The following is a 24,100-nucleotide window of genomic DNA, read 5'->3' on the forward strand; positions in this document are numbered from 1 at the left end:
ACATGTCTATAAAAATGGACTGTATAGGTTTGCTACTTTCAAATAATGAAGCAAAAGAAGACTGCCAAAAGAATATTGCTACAAACTCCGAAAGGTCTTTCGACATGTCAGAGAAATGTTCTTCCGTATAAAGTTTCACACACGAACAGCTAAAAAAAAATTGTAGGAGGGTGGTTTGAAAAAGTTTTCATAGTCACCATGAGAGGTCAGCGCTAGCGCAATGAGTTGTTAACTCGATATTCACTGGACTGTTGCCTGTAAACACACGACACGTCAGTGCTCTTGGAAGAGAGCTGTGGCAGTTTCGTGGCTCTGCTGTTGTTCCCACATACTGATTTGCGAAGGTAGAAAAAATCGAGATTCGAGCAGTGATTAAGTAGTTTGTAAAGAAAGCTATGAAAGCAAAGGACATTCGTGCCGATTTTCAGAGTACACTGGGGGACTCTGCTCCTTCGTATTCAACTGTTGCCAAGTGGACAAATGAATTTAAATTAGGTCAGGAGAGCTTACATGCCGATCCACGCAGTGGTTGGCCGAGATGTGTCACTACTCAAGAAATCGTTGCAAAAGTGCACAAAATGGTCAGGGAGGATCACCGATTGAAAGTGTGTGAAATTACTCCCGCTTGCCAGATGTCATCTGAAAGGGTAAATCATATTTTAACTGAAAAATTAGAAATGGAAAAATTATCTGCGAAGTGGGGTGCCGCGACTCTTGATGCCGGATCGAAAATGCGTGAGAATGGACATACTGGAACAATGTTTGGCCCATTTTAGGAGAAATGAACAATATTTTTGTGCCGGTTTTTGACTACAGATGAAACTTGGCTCCACTACTGTACCCCAGAGACAAAACAACAGTCGAAGCAGTGGAAACGTGCCGATTCTCCACCACCAAAGAAAGCAAAGACAATTCATTTGGAGGGAAAAGTCATGGCATCAGTGTTCTGGGATGCAAAGGCGATTCTGATCGTAGATTCTCCCCACTGGGCAAGCAATTACTGGAGAATGCTACGCTAATGTGCTGGACGAATCGCAACAAAAGATATGGCAAAAAAGGCCAAGTTTACCAAGGAAGAAAGCCATCTTCCATCAAGACAGTGTGCGCCTGCACGTGTGCCGTTGCCACGACCAAATTACACGAACTGAGGTATAAATTGTTACCACACCCGTCTTATTCATCTGATATGACTCCGTCAGACTTCCATCTCTTCCAAAAATTGAAAATTTTTCTTTGTGGACTAAGGTTCACTTCAAATGGAAAATTGATGCCCGGAGTTGACAACTATTTTGCAGGCCAGGACAAAACATTGTGGGACCAAGTGCATTAATCTACAAGGAGACTACATTGAAAAACGAGAAAAGTTTCATTGATGTAAGTACTTTTTTTCTATTTCATTCTGAGAACTTTTCAAACCACCCTCGTAGTCACTGAGGTTAGAGTGTGGGACCTTCAGTGTGGTTAGCCGACGCCTTACCTACTCGTCTGTGCGAGACCTTCCTATCTGTCGCTCACAGATAGGCTTTTCCTGTGCTCTGTAGTTCTGGTGTTACTTTCAATTACTGTTTATGCACGTTCTCGTGGACGACAGCACACAGCTCGAAGTAAATCGGTGTTTTAGTTGGTACTCTTATCGACATACAATAGTTGTACCGTTCTGAGTCTGTCATCGGGAGTCGTGGGTGTGAGCTCTCTCGACTAACCCATTCTGCTGTTGCAGTACTTCCCGCTTCCTTTCATAATGGCAGGTCCGCCTCTCGTGATGTCTCGTACTCATTTCCGCATACTGAAGGGTGGTCTGTATACTTTTCATGAGGTAGTGTGTATTTCTGACTACCACTAACGTGTGTGGGTTCTGCAGACTTCGCAGGTTCTACTGTGACCGCTTGATGGCAGTAGTTGCATCAGTGGAAAAATTCATCATTCTTGAAACCTTTCTTATTGTCGGTTGCTTTGTAGGTGTTAGCTTGTAACATTACACGAGTATGTCCCATACAGTCGGATCTACTTTGTGTCGTGTGAGTGTAGGGGAGTTGAAACCAGTAGTGACCCGTGATGTCGTATCAACTTGAGGATTTTTTTTTAATATGCATTTCATTCATTTCTAAATTTTATTGATTATTTACAGAGTAAAGAATTTAATTATGTACAACATTTAATAGGTAATGAGTTTTAATGAGATAGATATAAATATGTTTTGGTATAGCATATAACCTTGTCGCATTATGCACGATACGTTTTCTCTTTGTAAGAACAAAAACTTCCGTGTTGCTCAAGTAGTCGTCGAGTGCAGATCTGCTTTAACTTTCACGAATGGGCGTAGAATTGTTAATTTACAGCCCGCAGTTATTTAAAAATTATTCTAGGAACCACGACCCGACGTTGGTGCAAACGAATGGCGTGCGAATTCTCAAATATCGGCGTGGAGTGTTAAGATACGCTGCTGGATATCGGACGTTATCGTCGCGTGTGTGATTCGGCAACATTAACCGCAATTTATGGGCATTAGCTTGATAGTAACTATCAAAGACTTGTGTGAGCGGCATAGTAATCGTCGAGATGGTTAAAGCGAGCGAGAAGCGATTTACTGTCTGGATACGACAAATATTAATCATTGCATAGTCAGCTTGTTGATATGTTGTTTAGAAACTGATAAGTGGACAGTGATAGAATTATTGAAATGATCTTTTAAGTATTAATGACCTCTACACACACATCAGAAACTGATTACTCTAACTCTGAGTGACTTCTAGATTGGATGAGTTTTTTTTTTCATTTCAGTTAATTGGGATTTATAAACTTCTTTCAAGGTTGAAACTTCATCAATGGTGTCGCGCTCATTCAGTTTACTAGAATGATAGATAGTACTAGCCATGCTACTGTTTATAGTTTTAAAAGAGGAGAGAGCACGTACCTGTTTTTCTTTAGAGAAATGTTCGGACTTCAGTCGTCAGTCTTCTCAAACCAGAGGCACGAGTGACGCTCCCTCACAGCACTACGATATCGTGAACCACCACGCACGTGTGCCCCCTTCTCACTACATTTCTGCATTGAAAACCCTGAGATATAGCCGCAGTACGAAGAAGGAAGAACGAAGAGGAAAGATCAGTGATAGAAACGGAGCAAAGAGAGAAGGGGAGGACACAAGCTGATGTTAGCACACTGCCTAATACGCTTTCCCTTCCCTGGAGATTAGAAATGCTTGGATCAGATTACACTATGTGAGCATAAGTATTCCGACACCCCCAAAACGTACATTTTTCATATTAGGTGCATTGTGCTGCCAGGTGCTCCATATCACTAACCTCAGTAGTCATTAGACATTGTGAGAGCGGAAGGCGCTCCACAGAACTCAGAGTTTGAACGTGGTCAGGTGATTTGGGTGTCACTTGTGTCATACATCTGTACACGAGATTTCCACACTCCTAAGCATCCGTAGGTGCACTGTTTCCAATTTGATAGTGAAGTGGAAATGTGAAGGGACACGTACGGCACAAAAGCGTACAGGCCGACCTCGTCTGTTGACTGACAGAGATCGCCGAATGTTTAAGAGCACTATGACAGTTAGGTGGGAGGTGAGAAAACTTTGATTTCGTGGTCGAGTTGCTGCTCGTAAGCCACACATCACACCAGTAAATGCCAAATGACACCTCACTCGGTGTAAGGACCGAAAACATTGGACGACTGAACAGTGGAAGAACGTTCTGTGGAGTGACGGTACACAATGTGGCGATCCGATGGCAGGGTCGGGTATGGCAAATGCTCGGTGTACGTCATCTGCCAGTGTGTGCAGCACCAACAGTAAAATTTGGAGACGGTGGTGTCATGAGTGTGGTTTTTCCTGCAGCGGGCTTGCACCCCTTGTTGTTTTGCGTGGCACTATCACAGCACAGGCCTACATTGATGTTTTAAGCACTTTCTTGCCTCCCACTGTTGAAGAGCAATTCAGGGATGGTGATTGCATCTTTCAACACGATTGAGCACCTCTTCGTAATGCACGGTCTGTGGCAGAGTGGTTACACGTCAATAACATCCTTGTGATGGACTGGCCTACACAGAGTCCTGACCTGAATATTATAGAACACCTTTAGTATGTTTTCGAATGCCAATTTCTTGCCAGGCCTCACCGACCGACATCGGTACGTCTCTTCGTTGCAGCACTCCGTGAAGAATGGGCTGCCATTCCCCGAGAAACCTTCCAGCACCCGATTGAACGTATGCCTGCGAGAGTAGAAGCTGTCGTCTAGGCTAAGGGTGGGCCAACACCGTATTGAATTACAGCATTACAGATGGAGGGCGCCACGAACTTGTAAGTCATTTTCAGACAGGTGTCCGGGTACTTTTGATCTCAAAGTGTATGTACAGAGTCCTTGACGAGTGAAGAGGCCGTGAAACTGAAGTAGGATGATTTGGTTTACATGTCATCTGAAAATAGTGGTTAGTCTAGATTTTTTTTGGAGTTGAGTTGCTGAGTACATTTGCTATCTTACTTTCACAGATTGTGTTGTTGGGAATGATATTCCTGCAGGTACATTGCTAAATGAGTCCGAGCTCGTAAGTGTCGTGAATGTAGTTTACTGTTTATCTCTCCAGGCTTCAAGCATACTGTACTTCAATAGGAAATTACTCTGATCCTGTGTTTTGTGTGCGTGTTTGTGATGTAAATTAGCTATATAAGAAGTTGAAACAAAAAGATTTCACAGTTACTTATGTATGTGTTTGATTACTAGAATTTTTCCCCCCTGTAGTGTGTACTACTGCATTGAAGTTTTATCTTTATATTCATTTTCAACACTAGCAATACCAAAATACATTTCTACATACAAGTTCTACCATAATACATTTAACTTGTAACTTCCAAAAGAGGATACGTTTTAGCCAGTCCGCAGGTAATGACAGCTACCAGTGAGACCAGACCAGCATCATAAGTATTAAACAAAACGGAAGGGCCAGTGGACAGCCTGTCGATCCAGTTTGTTAATATCTTTCTCGTTTCACTTCACAGATTTTGTTTATTTGTAATAATATGTTAACAAGTTGTGCTGTAAGAGTGCAAATGTTCTCGGCTCCCATTTGTTATGTCAATGTGGACTTCTCGCAGCAGTCGAATGCCGTCCACGACACTGTATTTCCCGAAAGTTGCTCCCGACAGCTTTATCCGACATTTCCTCAGGTGCGCGAGGAGGAGGAGATGGTGTCCTCGTCGTGCCAGGAGCCGCTGAGCACCGAGACGGTGGGCGTGCAGACACCGCCGCGGCTGGTGCGTGACATGCAGCAGCGGGTGCTCAAGGAGCTGGAGAAGACGCACGCAGACGCCCTCGCCAAGGTATGCTGTACTGGTAGTTATCTATCTCGTTTCTTGGATAACTGAAAAATTGTGGAATCTTACGCGGTATATTGTGGTAGGACCACTCTCACCACGTGTTTTTGAATGAGAATAATACGACTGGTTCCAGCACAATTTCAGCAAGCCTTATTTTTTAGTAGCTGCTGAAAGATTACACACCGCAGATCTCGTTTGTCTGGGGGTTCTCGAAGTTTTGTCTGCAAAATCATCATTCCAACAAGCATGGCCTGGGTTTTCTTCTTGCTTGAAATAAACACTAGCGGAGCTGAAATACTTTCAGCTAAAAATTATACTTATTCCTACTTTTTGTAACTACACCATTTTCACTATGAACATTGATACTCTAAATCCATTATACTGCACTTGTCACATAAACACGTCCATCTCCCTCCAATACAGACAAAGAAGTGGCTGGCAAGCCAACATGTGCCCAGAAGTTGCAGACATGCCTGCATTCTAGATTCTTTGATCTACTGACCTTAATAAACTCTAAAGACACATATAAATAAATACATATAAATATACAGCATTTAACATCTTAAACAAATCCATTATTTATCATAAAAGAAAATATTCACAATTAAATACATTAAACACATTTTCTGGCGACATAATGAAATTACCTTAACTCTTTACTGTGGGCATCATACTTTTCGCATGAGATAAACTTACCTCCGACAGTTAATTACATTACAACGCGCACCGGTTTCTGGCCACTCCGCTTTAGAATATCTCCCCCGCAGCCAAACCCCCCCCCCCCCCCCATTCTCTCTCTCTCTCTCTCTCTCTCTCTCTCTCTCTCTCTCCCCCCCTCCCCCCTCTCTATACTCGACTAGCCACACAATAGCACATGGAAGAGGGTACTTTTAGTACTACTCATTTCCCTATTTTTCTGTTCCAGTCATGTATGGTGCGCAGGAAGAATGACTGTAAGTTAATCTCCATATGAGCTCAATTTCCCCGATTTTCTATTTATGGTGATTCCGTGAGATGTATGTAGTGAGAAGCCATATTGTTGCACAACACTCATCCCTCTCGAGTTTCGACAGAAAACCTCGACCTCTCCATTATGCACAACTCCTTCCTTACAGTGACTGTACTGGGATTTATTGAGCATCTCTGTAACCATCTCACACTGCCTAAGTGACCCTGTGATGAAATATGCCACTCTTGTTCTCGATCTTGTCTGTTCCCCTCTAATAATCCTGCTTGCCGAGGGCCCCAGACGAAGGAAAATGCTCAAAAATCAATCGAAAGTATGTTGTAACTGATTGAGAAAAGCAGTTAACATTTCCTCAGGATTCTCCTACGACTCTCTCTGGCATCTGCTTTTCCTACTAGCGTCGGTATCATTTAGAGTGATGTCACTTTTAACGACGTATTGCCTACAACAGCAGAATCTAGCGGTCCTGTCTGAACCCTATGTGAACGCTAGATTTAAAAAATCGCTTACTGCGACTTATCGTATAAAACGACATATTTTTATTACATTTTTGGATAAATAGATCAGCTATAACGTAGAATGTTCATTTTTGTTTATTATGTATTTGGGGAATATTAACAACACTGTAACAGTTATTTTCGAATTTGTTTTCTGCAGATAGTTGGTTTCAAATCAGAATGCTGAACGCTCTTTTTAAATGAAAAAAGAAAACAAAGATAACTGACAACCTTAATTACATTGCATTACATGTTGCAGAGTAAAGTTGTATCAACCAGTTAAAAAAGTAAATAAGACTGCATTTGCTGCGATTGCAGAAAACTAAAAAATTGAATTCCTTCAAAACACTGAATTGGAATAATAGTATATTCATTATTGTTGTTTTGTGGTTATTTGTGTTAGATATTTTCAGCTTGTTAAGGTACAGTACAACACATTTGCACAACATTTTAAAGGAACATAGGAAAGGTGTAGGCATTTGTCTAATTTATCGATAGACTGCAGTCTCTTCATTTTGCTACTGTTGATTAATTATTGTAATACAGTAACTGCAACAAACTTGTGTCGTTTGTCACTATTATGCTATCCAGCACTTACAGTAAATTTTAAACATTGCTCAACATTTTATTCCATTCATGATCAAACACTGCATCTTAAAGGTTTTTACATTTGTTTAACATTTTATTGCTGTACGTACTGCATAACTATCAGAAAAATTCTCTTCAGTTCCTCTCCAAAAATGCTCTACCGTAAATACAGTAGATTTATTGTATTTGTTACTTTTTGAAGTGTTAACTCTGTGGGAGCCTAAAATTTAAAAATGCAAAATTTCTATCAAGGAAAAAAAGAGCGAAAACCCAATTTGTGTGACTATTGACTAAAACATCAGTAAACAGTCGGCTTATGCCATGCCATTATTATCGGTTTCAGCTGTATTTGCTTTATGCGGTTGTTCCGTGCAGTGTCGTTCGGGATGGTGCGAGCTGACATCCCGAGGATGTTCGGGCTCACATGCGGTTCCCCTTCATTGAAATGTCTAGGGGTTGAACTGTGTGTGTTGCGTAATACACCCTAAATTAGACACTTGTGAGCCTTAGGTTAACTTGTCTGGCTGTTGGCAAGTTTGCTAAATGCAGAGTTAATATAACATACAATAACCGTAATAATAATATTGGGAACCAAATCAACGACCCGTAAATGATGTAGGCCACTCAGTTGCAATTGGGTTAGAATAATGTGTACTCAGAAAGCAAACTGTGAAAGTGGTCGTATTTAGAGTTACTGTTACACTCGAGCGCATATCCATTTGACACAGTTCGATCGTTCAAAATCTCATCGCGAAATACGAGTTATCTACGCCAAAAGTTAGTTCACACCAGGCGCGTGGCTGCTCACTGCTCGGAGACTTAAGTCCTGCGATACCACACAACGCAAAATTTTCTAAGTTATTTCATTTCCTAGATACCTAAAGACTGACAGGCCGCTTTTGCATCTCGATCCGAAATGTACCCTTTGGTGTCTTCAGCCAAAGTGTCCACTTTCGCGTCTGCACCAGCACTGTCCTCTGTCCGTCCCCGGCCGCATTTCCCGCGCGCTGAATATCCTCTCTCAGCTGACTAGGGCAGTTCCCTTTCCTGACGCCGTCCACCTCATTGGCTACAGCGTATTCTACATTATTTTACATTTTAGCATATTTAAATAATCAAATCGTGACCACTTCATGTTCTAATTAAAGTAACAATAATAACCGTTACATAATAATCGTAAAATTCTTTTACGTAAAACCAATACAATTTCCTGCTTAACTTCGAATGTCACGGCCAGAAGCCTTGCACCAATGTGTTGCCTGATAAATAAATAAATAAAGAACAAATGTAACCATTATGCACTAAACTTTACAACAAATATTCTGTTACCTAATGATTCGATAAGGTGTCGTGCTGTCATCGTTCAATGTGTTTTGTGTGGAGAAAATGATGACCAGATGCTTAACTGAAATTACTGATAATTTAAATTTACTATATCTTTTAAACAAATAAAGTTACAGAGTTGATATATACAATGTTTGCCATTTTAATGATGCGTTTTTATATGAAATGTCAATCGTTAAGATCAACCAAAGTGTACAGATTTTAGCATTCCTGTCTTTGCTACAAAACTTGTTAATTTCACTTAAACAATAAATCCTAAACTACTATAGATATGATCAATATTCAAGTTTTATTGGGATCACCAAAAAATTTTTATGTAGGATGGCAGATTAAAATTACTGTGTTTTAATTCCCTGCATTACTACACAATTAAATAGTTTCCATTAATGTTTCCCTTTATAGCCGCGTTCGTAGCTCCACCGTATTTAACACTGCTACGTCTCCTCGGCCAGTAACAGTTTCTACTGGCCTTCCCTATGACGTAGCTCCTCGTCTGTCTCACTCGCACATTACAGCGCGTAGGCCTCAGTGGACAGTAGACGCCTGTGAGTTTCCCCATCTCGTGGTGAATCTGCGCCCTTTTTGACACCCAGTCCTGGACGATAGGATTTGTTTCACAATTCTTGTAGGCTGACTCTTTCGGATATATACTTACACGAGAGCACAATGCTCGTTAATTCACAATGGTTACTCCTGGGTGTTCTGCAGTAGCTGTTATTTCCAGCAATTTGAGACCAACAGTGTAGTTGTGGAGTAGCATATTTCTTCTCCTCTGTATGTGCAATATGTTAGTTTATTTACAACTGCCAGAGCCTGCACCATTCATCAATGCCCTGCAGGTCTTTCTGCAATTTTCTGCAGTGTTCTGTCTCTGTTACTCTCTTACAGGCAACCACGTCATCTGGACACGGCCTCGTGGAGCTTCAGAATGTTGTTCACTGGTTTGTTTATTCGTATTGTAAACAGTAATGGTCCTGTCACACTTCTTTGAGGTACTTATGAAATTACATTTGCATTTGTCAATTTTGTTCCATAGAGAGTGATACGGGGAGTTTCATCTGCAAGAAAGTCTCGAATCCCGTTAACAAATTGGGTCCGATACTCGGTAATTTCGTATTGCTTTTACTAAACGACAGTGCAGAACTCTTATCAGATGCTTGTTACTGTTTCAGGTGGTTGCCCATATTGTAGATTTCTGTGTTTATTTATGCACAGCACATCAAATTTCTTTACATTGAGTGCGAACTGTCAGTTCCTGCACCATTCGTCGATCATTTGCAGACCTTCTGGCAATGCTACCTTCCTCCCGCCAACAGTATTCTACTGTGAGCAGCTTTGAGAAACTTCTGGTGTTATGCACAACTAGTAAACAGTGACGGCCTTGTAAGACCCCTTTTGTATACCCTCCAAATTACCATTACATCTGTCGGCTTTGTTCCATTAGTGAGAATGGAAGCCTGCACCTCTGTCTACGATACAGAATTTCTTAGGTGAACAGAGCGAGCTTAGTTTCGCAAGATCTGTTTTGGTGTTCACATTGATTTTCAAGCTGTTGTGCTCCAGAAAGGTCATAATGTGTGAGCATAAAACGTGCTGGCACAATTCTACGACAAATGTAAGTACACCAATACGTATGTCTGTTTTTCTCGACCGTAGTGCGTACTAATTATGGGCAGAATTGAGAACTTTAAGAATTCTAGTCTCTAGAACGAAAAGGAATCGAATACAGGTCAGAGAAATGCAAGTACAATCCAGAAGTTAGGGGCACCGTACGCTATGCCGCACGACTGGATCGACTCGTAAAATCGAGTGGTGTGGCACATTTGAAAACAATTGGACTCGCATGTGGGACAACGCTGGTTCAGATCCCCATCTGGATTTAGTCTTCCTATTGTTTCCGTAAATTTCTCACAGCCCGTGTTAGATGATGCACCCGAGAGAGCACACTTGTGTAGCAGCATCACAGAATTGCTGACTTATATTGACGTCTCCCAGTTACACAATACGTGCAGAATATTAGTGGCACAAAAACTTGGAATGGAAAATTAAAGTTGCTTTCATTTGTGTGAAACATATCTGCGAGGTCAGTGTTCCTATTTGTTAAGTAATTGTTATTCTATCGTGTACCTATTGCGGAATTGCGTTATTACTGTACTAATCTGTGGGCTCGGCTTTCGTTTTATATCGTGATACTTCTTGGAACGAGTATGTTTTTATCTAAATTTATGTTTATTCAGCATTTTTACAATGGGAGACACAGTTATTTTTGCAGCTGTCGTCCTGACAGTGACCGTAACGACCAAGAGAAAGGCAGATTGATGACGACGAAAAGTCACGTGTAGTTGGGTTTGACCCTGGTTCGGAAGAAGGGACTAAGGCAGGAACGTACAATTCCTGTTAATGAAGAGCCAGAGGCCTATCACGAGCCAAGAACTCTGTGATAATGGAGATTACTTGTTTTGACATCAATACTGTTTCAAGTTCTCTCCACGGTTCTTGAACACTGAAAATTGAGGCTGCCGTGTAGGTAGTTCGGTAAGCCCGGTTTTGGTAGGCCTGTTGTTGTCGTCTTCAGTCAGAAGACTCATGTGGTGCAGCTTGTCTGTCCCGTGCGAGCCTCTTCATCTCTCTATACACACATCAACAAAAATGCCGTACCATCCGGATGCCTTCCAGTGTGTTGCTATTGTCACTGTTCCTGTACTGAATTGTAGGTCACCCCTGACGTATGTAAATACACGTGTGGGGGTAGAATGTCTCGTTAGAGTGGTTTGCAGTATTTCGTTTGAAAGTAAGGCACCGGAAGGTGACCATTAAAGACATCTGTGGAGATATAGAGTGAACATCAGTCTGGCCACGAAGTACAGTCGTAACCAGCGATCGGGTCCACACTGTCACATTATGCACAGAAGGCTTGTGAACCAGGGAAGTTGCTCAACATGCACACCAGATTAAAAGTGACACGGTGCAGACACAAAATTATATCAGATCGAAAGGTAGTGTCGAGGACTTCGACGCAGGCCGTCCACATTCGACAGGCGCACGGACGACCGATATCTACAATTTTTGAATCGAAGGAACTGTGGGCCGAATCCTCCAGAACTGTACTTGTAGTCGGAAGAGACTGCAGGACACCACGTGTCACCTGATCTGTTAGGAGACAATTGCACATTGTGACTGTGGGAAGCACCGTCTAGTACACCACAACATTGTGGACTCCAATATGGAAGGGCAAGAAATCAAGCAGAATGGATGCCTCAGGATTGGAGTCAGTTGCTAAATTCGGATCTATCTGTACACCGATAATAGCAGTGTGTTTGGAGACAACACGGCAATATCGATGTCTCCAGCACTGTGTCCCACATGGGTAAGAAGGCGGTGATAGTGGTGGTGGACTGATGTTCTGGGGTGGCATTACATTGGGCCACTGTGCACCTCTTGGGGTTACTGATAGCAATCTCACTTCTCTAAAGTGTAGGGACGAGATTCTGCAATCAATAGTGGGACCGTATCACCAACATTTTGGTGACAGTATCATCTAGATTTGTGGTAACTCGAGTGCCCGTCGTGCTGTTCTCGTGAACACATCCCTTCGGCACATCAGGATAACCGGAATGGAATGACGTGCTCGTTCCCCGGACACGAACGCGACCGAGCTCGTGTAGGGTCAACTGTTTTTTGGGCACCGACAACTACCGTGCAGTCTGCACGACTTGACGTGGAATTGTCATTGGAGAGTGAGTGTGTGTGGACCGGAGTGGACTCGATGATCTCGTCGGTTCATCGGTGGTATCTCGTGACAGATTAGAGTCTACAGTGGAGCACCTCGTACTGACATTGCTCAGGAGTGCTGTGAAAAACTCCGCTGTCGGAAATGGATAACTTTGTCTCTCTCTCTCTCTCTCTCTCTCTCTCTCTCTCTCTCTCTCGTTTGACACATCACAAATGAGTACACACACATGCCTCAAAGCAAATTTTTGTTTTCCATGCCATGGATTTTGAAATAAAAGGGTGACTCAAAACTTTTGTTGATGTGTAACTGCTGGGACCTACATTCATTTGAACCTGCTTGCTACAGTCAAGCCTTTATCTTCCTTAACTATTTTTACCCCCCTCCCCACCCCACCCTTCTCCCCACCCCACCCTTCTCCCCACCCCACCCTTCTCCCCACTCCACCCTTCTCCCCACCCCACCCTTCTCCCCACTCCACCCTTCTCCCCACTCCACCCTTCTCCCCACTCCACCCTTCTCCCCACTCCACCCTTCTCCCCACTCCACCCTTCTCCCCACCCCACCCTTCTCCCCACCCCCTCCACTTCTCCCCACCCCCTCCACTTCTCCCCACCCCCTCCACTTCTCCCCACCCCCTCCACTTCTCCCCACCCCCTCCACTTCTCCCCACCCCCTCCCCTTCTCCCCACCCCTCCCCTTTTCCCCACCCCCTCCCCTTCTCCCCACCCCCTCCCCTTCTCCCCACCCCCTCCCCTTCTCCCCACACCCTCCCCTTCTCCCCACACCCTCCCCTTCTCCCCACACCCTCCCCTTCTCCCCACACCCTCCCCTTCTCCCCACACCCTCCCCTTCTCCCCACACCCCACCCTTCTCCCCACACCCCACCCTTCTCCACCCCCGCTCCCCCTTAACCCCTCTCCCGTACAAAACTGATGGTTCTTTGATGTTTCAATATGTGTTGCATCAACTGATCCCTTCTTTTAGTGTAGTTATACCAGAAATTACGTTTAATAATTAATTTAGTACCTTAGCAGCTATACGATCTGGCTATATACTGTATTTACTCGAATCTAAGCCGCACTTTTTTCCGGTTTTTGTAACCCAAAAAATCATCTGTGGCTTAGAATCAAGTGCAAAGTAAACGGAAGTTCTGGAAAATGTTAGTAGGTGCCACCACAACTAACTTCTGCCGTCGAATATATGTAGCGCTAAACAGGCATGCTTTGCAGGCACAAAAATAAATACTGGCGCCAAAACCTCTGCGTCAGTAAAAAAAAAAAAAAAAAAAAAAGGTGGAAGACTAGCTTTTTTCTCCGCCCCGAGTTTCGACCACTGCATTTTCATACATTATCCAACGAAGTAAATACAAATTCCGTATTGTTCATCTTCGAATGTAGCAGCATTTGAATGTACTACGAAAATCCGACTGGCAAGACTATTCGGGATGTTTGTCAGTATGGCGAACTCGACGTTCTGAATTTTTTCCTACCTGTGAGAAGAGATGGTTGCTAGTAGGAATGTTTATGAATTGTGAATCACATTCAGTAGGCCTATTCTCTTCACCATAAGAATAGTACGAATATAAACATTTTTCCATGTATCCTTTCATGTTTGCTGCTATCTCATTTAAATCCTGTCCGTGTAATAAACTACGAAGCTAGAGTGAGACAACAGCAAACGCGGAAGAATATACATATCGTGTCATGTTTATATTCGTATTATTTTTATGCCTAATAGTGAGACAGCCAGAAATGAAGCACGGCCATTGACTAGATTTTTAAATCTAAGATGACTCTAATTACTGTCCAGAATGTGTAATGTACTAAAGAGGCGTCTGCAGAGATTTTCAAACTGAGAAAAATTTTCGGTAAAGTCTCATTCAGAACATCTTCTATCATTCGCAGTCTATTATTTGGTTCTTGTTGACAATTATCAAAGAAAGCAGCAGTGTAAGTAACAACAAATAGCAGTCTCTTGCCATTGTTTCGCCAATGAGATGATTCCTCTCTTTTTTTTTTTTTTTTAAATTGTAAGCGGCGGTAGCGCGCACAAAAGCAAGCCATGCCGCGAGCAGCGACAGGCCGTAAACACGCACTATCAATGTGACAAACAATGCACGACACAGTACAGTAATGCATTTTCAGCTTAGTGACATAAACACCTATAACAAAGAGAACAGCACTTATCAGATCAAAGAAAAATATGCAATCAATTCAAACCAGACGAAGCATGTGAAAAAGGAAGGGTACCCGTATAAATACGGACGGAGCGTCTGAGGCATAGCAATGGCTACCTGGTAAAGCTTAACTGCTAACCTTACAACTCGAACCAAACTACTGTAGCTGTATCGTCATTCATTCGACCTAAATTGTGTCTCATATTACAATGGACCAACTTTGTTTAGATTTGGAGGTGCAGCCTAAAACTTTTCTCCCCCCTTGAATTTAGAGTCTCAGATTTCAGGTGGGGCTTGGTAATCTTCAGTATTCTTATGTAGCATTGCAATTCAAAAGCTTTTGTGCTCCTCTTGTCTTCCCATGCACATAAAATGAGCAGACTTCTCTCCAGCTTGTCTGTTTAGCTGACTGAATGCTCTCTCTTGTGTTTTCAGTGATGAGTGTGCCCTTTCTAACCTCCCACTTACTTTATGTAATGTAAAATTACAATTTACAGAAATTGTGATTGGCCATCAAACCTCACACGTGTATTTCTCAATACCTGAAGGCAGAAAGTATGAGAAAAACATTAAATTTTCCTTGACTTTTAAGTTAATTTAACATTTTTGAAAAATTATCTTTTACTTATTAGGTTGTTAATTAGCACTTGTTGTTGTTTGCACAGTTTCCCTAGTGCTTTAATCCAACTTGAAAAAACTATTTCAGGGTTTGGTGTACATCTGTGCACACACATAAATGGAAATGTCACAGGCTATTTGTTTCAGTTTTCCACATTTTATTAATTATTTTTGCTGCTAATCACAATCATATGGCAGGGACAAGCTAGCCACACTACTATTCGTGCCAAAACTTTTTACATCAAAGTACTTCCGTCAAAGACATAAACAAAACTGCTTCTTTCATATTCCACATTTTTTCCATGTTTTATGTCTTCCTTGTTCACAATGCAAGCCTCAGGTTGATAAAGTAGCGATGGGACATCTAGTGTTTATAGAATTTCAATTGTGTTTCTTTAGTTGTCTTTATGTTTGATGTTTTTTCATTTTTCTACAGGGATCCTGTAATTTTTGCAGCTTTATTCTTTATCTCTTTATCATAATTGAAAGAAATGTCATAGCCTAGGTAGTTAGCATAACTTACCTTGATCGATTATTTTGTTTTCTGTCACTCTTGTCGATCACTCTCGTTTTTTCCTTGGAATGCCATTATTTTTGTCATTCTAAAGACATTTTGCAATTATAATTTTGACCAGTTTGGTTTAGTTTAAAAATGTTATTTTGTAGTTGTTCTTCTGAAGTGGCTATTATGGTATGGTTATCAGCACACAAAAATGGTGTTAGGATTCTGTACCACAATCGGTGAAAACAGCACCCTTATACGATAACTTCAATCTCCGTCCATCGGTCTGTGCCTATGTCTGTCCAACCAATTGTCAAAAAAATTTTTCCCAGAAATGGGTAGACATATCAGGTCACTTCGCACTGCAGCAGATGTAAGCCTCTAAGTCAATGCAGTCAAAAGAGACGGTCATTTGGGTGACATAATTCGTTACATACGATCTCATTCATCTCCCATTGGACTACAATCATGAAATTTGACAAGCAGCAAGTCTTCATAGTATAAACAAAGAAAAAAAATTGGAAATTGGTTAACTTGTCATAACAGTGCACAAAAATTTCTTTTGCGACTAGAACTTACAATGGCATCGTCCACCCATCTAAAGCATAAAAGAAAAATTTTACTGCAGTGAAACATAAAATGTAAGTAGTAGTTGTGATTTAGAAAGTAAATAAAACATATTTTATTAAACCTCCTCTCTTTCTGTGTATATAAACTGAAGTCCCATGCTCACTTCTTTTTGTATGTCCGGGCTAATGTGAGAAATTACTGTAGAGATTTTGATAAATTCTTAGATTTCCCAAGACTGATATCTTGCCAGTATCAATATCGATAAAAGGCAAAAGTCATAGCTATGGTATAAATAACCTATCTGTATTTATAATAGTTTGTACTGAACTTTCCAACTTGCACTTGGCCAGTTTTTACATAATAGTCCTTGTCTAGTTTTATTCCTTACTTGTTGTTGTTGTTTTTTTTCATAGTCTCTTTTTTGCAGGGTTTATATCCCCCTGAATATCCATGAAAAATGTGGAAATTTTTTCATCTGGGAAACATTCCGGGAATTTTTCATTGTTTCAGTTTTGCTTTATATTTTTGTAATTTTGATCGGTAAGAACTGATACTCTTAACAAAGAATTTTACTTCATCCCGCTACTGCAGAATAATGCTGTGGCAATAAAACATAAACGAGAGAGTAACACCCAAATAAAACTTGAGTTGCAAAGAAAATGCACCATTTACAACAACAACAAAACGCAACGCACACACAAGCATCTGCTGATGACAAAATGTGCGAAAGGCTTTCGGATGAAGACTGTGCAGTACTTTGTAACAACAAACTGCTTTTATCAAGTGTGACGTCACAACTGTTTACGTCTCTAGCAGGTCACGGGAAAATATTACAAATGGGGGTTTGAGAAGCTTTACTTTCAAAGTAAATTTACTTTTATGCAAGACAAATTATGTTATTTGTGAGAACTTGCAGTGAATTTCTTAAATCATGGATTGTTTGACTCTCACTCAAAACTTACAAGTAACACTTGGAGGGCCAACTACATAGAAAAATTTGGGACTCGGAACACCGGCCACTTATGGCATTATTTGAAATTTTAATGGCACATTCGTGTTTGTTCTATCTTAAAGGTTAACACACACCAAAAAAGAGAAATGTTACATGTGAAAGCTTACCTCTTCTTGCACCTCTACTGTGTATATATATTAATTTAAAGTATTAACTTTTCCTATTTGTGTGTTCGTGCTACTAAACTACGATGTCACTACTGGCTGACGACATCACGTGTCCTATGCTCTGAATATCTGCTGTTATCGGCTGGCAAGATCACGTGATGTGAGCAACAATTGGCTGTCAAAAGCGCACCGTGCTGTGCAATCTCGATTTCAGTGCTTCAAAAGCTACTATGCTATATTTGGTGGAATTCTTATTTTTTCGTAATACTTTTTATGCAGTGTACATGTTGCTGCACATCATAGATCTTTCCAAAATGCACTGTTTTTTGGTGTATTTCGTTTCCAGTAGTGCCAGGAAATTCTACACTGGTGTATAAAACCTTAACCATTCAAAGGATTGGGAAATTTTACAGCTGTAAGGGGAGTTGTATTTTCACTTAACATGGAAAAAAGTGTATTATTGTCACTCAGGAAAAGTGTATGTTTAGTTGGGAAATCCGGATTTAACCCCCCCCCCCCCCTCCCACCCCACCGCAACATTATTTCATTTATGTTAGTTATAATTTCATTATTACTTATTTTGTGTGTAATAATTAATGATGAAAAAAAACCCGCAAAATATGTGTAGTAATTTTTAATAAATATCATGTGAATGTAAATCCAGTTTATATTTGCATTTTATATTGATACATGTGAGAACATCATGTAAGTAATATTCAGGTCATAAATATAGGTATAAAAAAGTACATGGAGTTTTACTGGCTCATGTTGTATGATGTGTAAACAAAAAGTAATGGGAATTTTCGTTTTTTTTAAAGAATCCTTATTTATTCATCATCATCATCTTGTACTACTTTTTCTCCTTCAAAGCAATTCCCCTCAGATATCACACACTTGCAGCAGCCCTTTTTCCAAACTTGGAAGCAGTTCTAGAATTCACTTTTTGTTGTGGTATTCAGCTCATTCAGTATTCTGTTTTTATTTCATCATTGATGGCAAAACAGTTTCCCGTCACGTTTCTCTTCAGCCTCGGGAATAGAAAGTAATCACAGGGGGCAGTGTCTGGCGAATACAGTGGCCGAAGCAGCATAACTGTTTTGTTTTGTGCCAAAAAATCGTGACCAAGTGTTGAGGTGTGAGCAAGAGCATTATCGTGATGCAATTCCCACGAGTGTTTGTGCCACAAATCTGGTCGTTTTCTTCAGGTTGCTGCACGCAAATGATGCATAATTTCTAGGTAGTATTCCTCTGACCATGTGAACATAAGGCAGGAATTCACAATGAGCTATCCCATTGTAATCAAAGGAAACGGTGAGAATAATCTTGACGTATGATTCAACTTGATGATGATAATGATTATTATTATTATTATTATTATTATTATTATTATTATTATTATTCTCTCTCTCTCTCTCTCTCTCTGTCTCTCTCTCTCTCTCTCTCTCTCTCTCTCTCTCTCTGTCTCTCTCTCTCTCTCTCTCTCTCTAGGCAGTTTCCATTGGGACGATTGGGCTTCGGTTTCGACATCGTACGTATACATCAGTATTCGTCACTTGTTATAACCTTTTTTAAAAGTTCTGGATTGTCGTCGACTTCATTCAGCAGTTCCTACGTGATATCGGTATGATGTCATTTTTGGTTGAAATTCGACAGATTTCGGAACAAACATTGCATGTTTTGTGTGCAAAACATCTGAAATAATTACTCAGAATGGGCTGAAGGACGTGCTGACGTCGTCAGCATCCTCTCTGACGGTGATTTGGCAATTTTCCACAACCATTTTCTGTACTTCTTCCACGCTGTTGTCGGTAACTGGAGGGGTAGGAAGTCTAGTGCGGTCGTTATCTTCGATGTCTTCTTGACCCTCTGTGGAATGTTTATTCCACTTTTCGAGCAAAATTCGACGGAAATTCTTCGATCCGTCTTTTTCGAAAGAAAAAATTCACTGAGCTCTCAAAAACACTTACGACCTTTTCGACTGTAGACAGAAAACTAAATATTCGAAACAGCTGAAAAAGCAAATGTGTACCGAACGTGTGTTTCGAGAAGATAAAAAATAATAAATAATTGAAAATTGAATATATAATGCCTGAAAAATTAAAAAATTCCCATTACTTTCTGATCACACCTCGTATATTACGAGTAAATGTTTTTTTGTGTCTGTCAGTAAATATCGAGAGTTTGACCTCGCAGGTGAGGGCGGAGCTGGAGCTGGAGCGGCAGCGCGCCGTGCGGCAGCTGGAGGAGAAGCACGCCGAGGAGCTGCGCGCGCTGGAGGCGCGCCACAAGCAGCAGGTGTCCGAGGTGAAGCGCAAGCAGTGGGTGAGTCCCGGCGGCACTCCCTCCCCGGGTGTCGAGGGTCGCGTACGTCGGCACTGTGCCGGCTTCCGTCCTTCTGCCAGTGTGACGAGTGTGAGGGCGGCACCGTTGCGGTCGCTTCGTACTCGCCAATTCTTTCCGTCTTACTCGAGTGTGTCGTAGCCCAGGGCCGTGAAGAGGCGAGAGAGGCGAGTGCATGACCTCCCCATCGTAAAGTGATGAGGTGAAAAGATAGACTGTCGGGACTAGGTGGCCTCTGATGGGGCTGTGTATCGAGAGATTGTGGAGGATACGAGATGAAAATTAAGGGATCCGGTTTATTCAGTTGCAGGTTTGCTCCATCACAGGAATGCCTGATGTCTGGAAACAGTTTGATGCTATAGTCCGCACTTTAGATTATATATACCAAACGAAAGCGTTGGTATGTTGATAGACATTAACACAAACACACACACACACACACACACACACACACACACACACACACACACACACACACACACAAATTTTCAGCTTTCGCAACCCAAGGTTGCTTCATCAGGAAAGAGGGAAAGACGAAAGGATGTGGGTTTTAGGGGAGAGGGTGTCTGTATATGTGCAGATGGAGGTGCGTGCGCGCGCGCTCTTACCTGTCCCTTTTTCCCCCCTAAGGTAAGTCGCGCGAGTGTATACCTGTCCCTTTTCCCCCCTAAGGTAAGTCTTTCCGCTCCCGGAATTGGAATGACTCCTTACCCTCCCCCTTAAAACCCACATCCTTTCATCTTTCCCTCTCCTTTCCTCTTTCCTGATGAAGCAACCTTGCGTTGCAAAAGATTGAAATTTGTGTGTGTGTGTTTGTGTTTGTTAATGTCTCTTATCAACATACCAATGCTTTCGTTTGGTAAGTTACTGCATCTTTGTTTTTAGATATATTTTTCCCACGTGAAATGTCCCCCCCCCCCTCCCCGCCCTCCTCCAAGCACCATCAGGGAAATTGGGTCGGATTGTTCAAAAAAGAGTTGGCGAATGGACTCATAAATTATATAATTTTTTTATATTTTTTAAATGCATAAACATACAGAGTGTCCATAATGGAAGTTCCAGTTTCCAAACCCTGTGGAAAGAGAACCACTGCTCAGAAAGACGGCAAATTTGAATGGCATATTATTGCCACAGGGGGAAACGATGTGGCGTGGGGGGGAAAGAGAAATTTTGCCAATCAATGGCACTGTAAATGTGTTAACGTAAATGGGATTGGCTGCAAATGACAGCTGAGGTTTGAGTTGCACATTACACAGTCTGTACTGTTCGGCTGCTCGGCCGTATGGGTTTCAGCAGTCGACAGTTGTGGGCCTGTAAGGTAAGCAGCCCACTACAGCAAGATTGTACCACATCAGAGGCGAAAAATCGGTTTTTAATAATTAACTGTCCTGAGGCCAAAAAACACACAAAAAGTAACAGACATCAGTTTTTAATTGTCCTGGAACAAAACTTGCACGAAAAGCTAAATGACATCGGATTTTAATTGTCGTATGGCCAAGAACTGCACAATAAGCAATGTGGCATTTCTTTTGTAATTGGCGTGAGGCTTTTTCAGTACGAAGTCCACTGTTTTCTGCCACAAGTTGAAATTGAGAAACAATGTGTTCAACAACACAGTGGAGTGTCTCAGGGGTCACGTTCGGAATGTGTTGCGTAATGTGTCCCTTCAGTTCAGTGACGTTTTGTAATTTGGTACAGGGATTAGAACCCGCAGGACTCGTCTCCACGAAGCGATACGGCCATGCGATAAACGGTGCCGTGAACCCGCACCTCACAGCCACCTTTACAGAACGAAGTGGTACTGGTCTATGTGCGTGTGGATTTCCTGTTGCCCGTATTCTGCAATTATCTCTATCGGCAGGTCCTCGGAGACGGAAATGGACTTCACGTGACCACAGAGTGTTCCGTGCGAACGAGAAACTCCGGAGTGAACGTTCGTCTCGCCGGCAGGTCGGCAGGAAGCAACTCCCGAACACGGACGATTTTCTGTGCGTAGCGACGCAGTACGTTTAGTTAGGCTCTGTGCTCGCAGGCACGTCTGACATTTGAGCGATTCCCTGTACGCTGCTTGTGTGCACGTTACCACTAGACCTCTCCTGCAGTGCTGTGGCCACATCGTAGACAGATGTCGGATCAACTCCTTCCCTCCCTCAGCCACATTGCACTTCAAAAGACCCCGTCTTTTCAAACTTCGTAATCTGACCCGTAGCAGACACTGGGCCAATATCTTTCTTCATACTCTTGAGTGTCCAGAACTTCTGCAGGGCTACTGGCACACAGTTGACGATCTTGTAAAAGAATTTTACTGCGTCAATAATACGCTGTTCAAATTTGACATCATTCTGAGATTCTGAGCAATGGTTCCCCTTGTAGTGTTTCGGAACTGGAAATTTAATTACGGATACCCGGTAAACGCACAACTACGTAGGCTGGAACTTAAATAGTGGCAACACTGCTGTGGAGACACTGTGCAATCGAATCTACTACTGTCGCCGGTAGCACACGTTGTCGACGTACGTACCTTACCTCCGTCCCACATCACCGGCACACGTGTGATCGAAGGAAACACAGTCACTTGCGAGTGAGCGGTCTTACGTAACGGTGTCGCTATGTTTTCGAAATAGGAACGACGGAGTCGGATCGAGAATGAATGTGCCAGAGGTCGTACGGCACGACAGTTGTCATCGAGGTCATCGAGAGGTGGGCGGGGAATCGGCATTGCCGTACAGAATAGTCTCACTTTGGGTAAAAGCCTTCGACGAAGCTTGGCAAACTGTGTCAGACGTGCATCGGGCGAGTCGTCCTAGCGTCTCTGAAGTAGTAGTGCACGCTGTTGCCGCATTAGCGGACATTGATTGACACTGTAAGATTCGTGAGTTCGCCCACAAAACCAGATTAGCACGTATGACTGTGCTTCGCATCCTGAAGGAACGCCAGGGCGTGCGAAAAATTGCGTCACGACGGGTTCCGCACGAATTGACGGAAATGCAGAAATGGATGCATTACGATGCTGCTCAGACGCACTTGGAGCGCTACGAGCGTGAAGGAGAGGCTTTCTTACGCCGTATTGTAACACTGGATGAGACACGGGCCACATTGTACGAGCCAAAACTGAAACGCCAGTCCAACGAATGGCATAATTATGGGTTGCTGCGAAAGTCGAAAGTGCGTCAGAGCCCCAGTATGGTGAAAGTTACGGTGGTTCTCGTGTACGACTGTGACGGTGTTATCCTAATGCACTACGTTCCTCCACAGCAGACCATAAGTGTACAGTATTACTGTTCGTTTTTGGAGCATCACCTGCGACCAGCTTCGCGAAAGAAGCGGTGACACTTTATGCGCAACCCACCCGTCATTTTGCGCAACAATGCGCGGGCGCGTACGGTGCGAGCTGTGGTTGCTCTGTTCGGTTGTTGGGACTGACTGAGCATTCGCTTCAGAACTCTTCGGAACTGTTCCAGAGATTCTACAGGTAGTAGACCGTTTCACTTCCACCGTCAACAGAACAGGCTCTGCTAATGTTATACTACACCTTCCACATCGCTTGCAACGGATTCTACACAATGCTGGTGACTACTTGGAAGCACAGTAACAGGTGCAAACGTGTAACTGTTTTGTATTGTTTGTGAATAAATAGTTGCCACTATTTAAGTTCTAACCCTCCTATATAGATGAGTGAATGCATCTGCGAGCACGCATGTGTATACATACATATGGTATATACCGAGTGATCAAAAAGTCAGTATAAATTTGAAAACTGAATAAATCACAGAATAATGTAGATAGAAAGGTACAAATTGACACACATGCTTGGAATGACATGCAATTTTATTAGAAACCAAAAAAAAAAATTTTTTTTAAATACAATAGTTCAAAAAATGTCCAACAGATGGCACTTCATCTGATCACAGTAGCAATAACTAGCATAACAAAGTAAGACAAAGCAAAGATGATGCTTTTTACAGGAAATGCTCAATATATCCACCATCATTCCTCAACAATAGCTGTAGTCGAGGAATAATGTTGTGAACAGCACTGTAAAGCATGTCCGGAGTTATGGCTTTGGCGTTGGATGTTGTCTTTCGGCACCCCAACAGATGTCAGTCGATCACGATACACTTGCGACTTCAGGTAACCCCAAAGCCAATAATCGCACGGGCTGAGGTCTAGGGACCTGGGAGACCAAGCGTGACGAAAGTGGCGGTTGAGTACACGATCGTCACCAAACGACGCACGCAAGAGATCTTTCACGCGTCTAGCAATATGGAGTGGAGCACCATCCTGCATAAACATCGTACGTTCCAGCAGGTGTTTATCAGTCAG

The 24,100-nt window shown here is 42.3% G+C and overlaps 1 protein-coding gene across 1 annotated transcript in view; it reads left to right on the top strand.

The window, feature by feature from the left end:
* The window catches only part of LOC126232167 (zinc finger MYND domain-containing protein 11-like), a 140,112-nt gene that overhangs the window by 106,285 nt on the left and 9,727 nt on the right, over positions 1 to 24,100 (top strand). Inside the window, exons 12-13 of the mRNA XM_049942468.1 lie at positions 5,174 to 5,326; positions 19,631 to 19,759. Coding sequence (XP_049798425.1) covers positions 5,174 to 5,326; positions 19,631 to 19,759 — 282 coding nt within the window. The remainder of the gene's footprint in view (positions 1 to 5,173; positions 5,327 to 19,630; positions 19,760 to 24,100) is intronic.

Source organism: Schistocerca nitens, unplaced genomic scaffold, assembly GCF_023898315.1.
Source record: "Schistocerca nitens isolate TAMUIC-IGC-003100 unplaced genomic scaffold, iqSchNite1.1 HiC_scaffold_465, whole genome shotgun sequence".
NCBI classification, from domain to species: Eukaryota; Metazoa; Arthropoda; class Insecta; order Orthoptera; family Acrididae; genus Schistocerca; species Schistocerca nitens.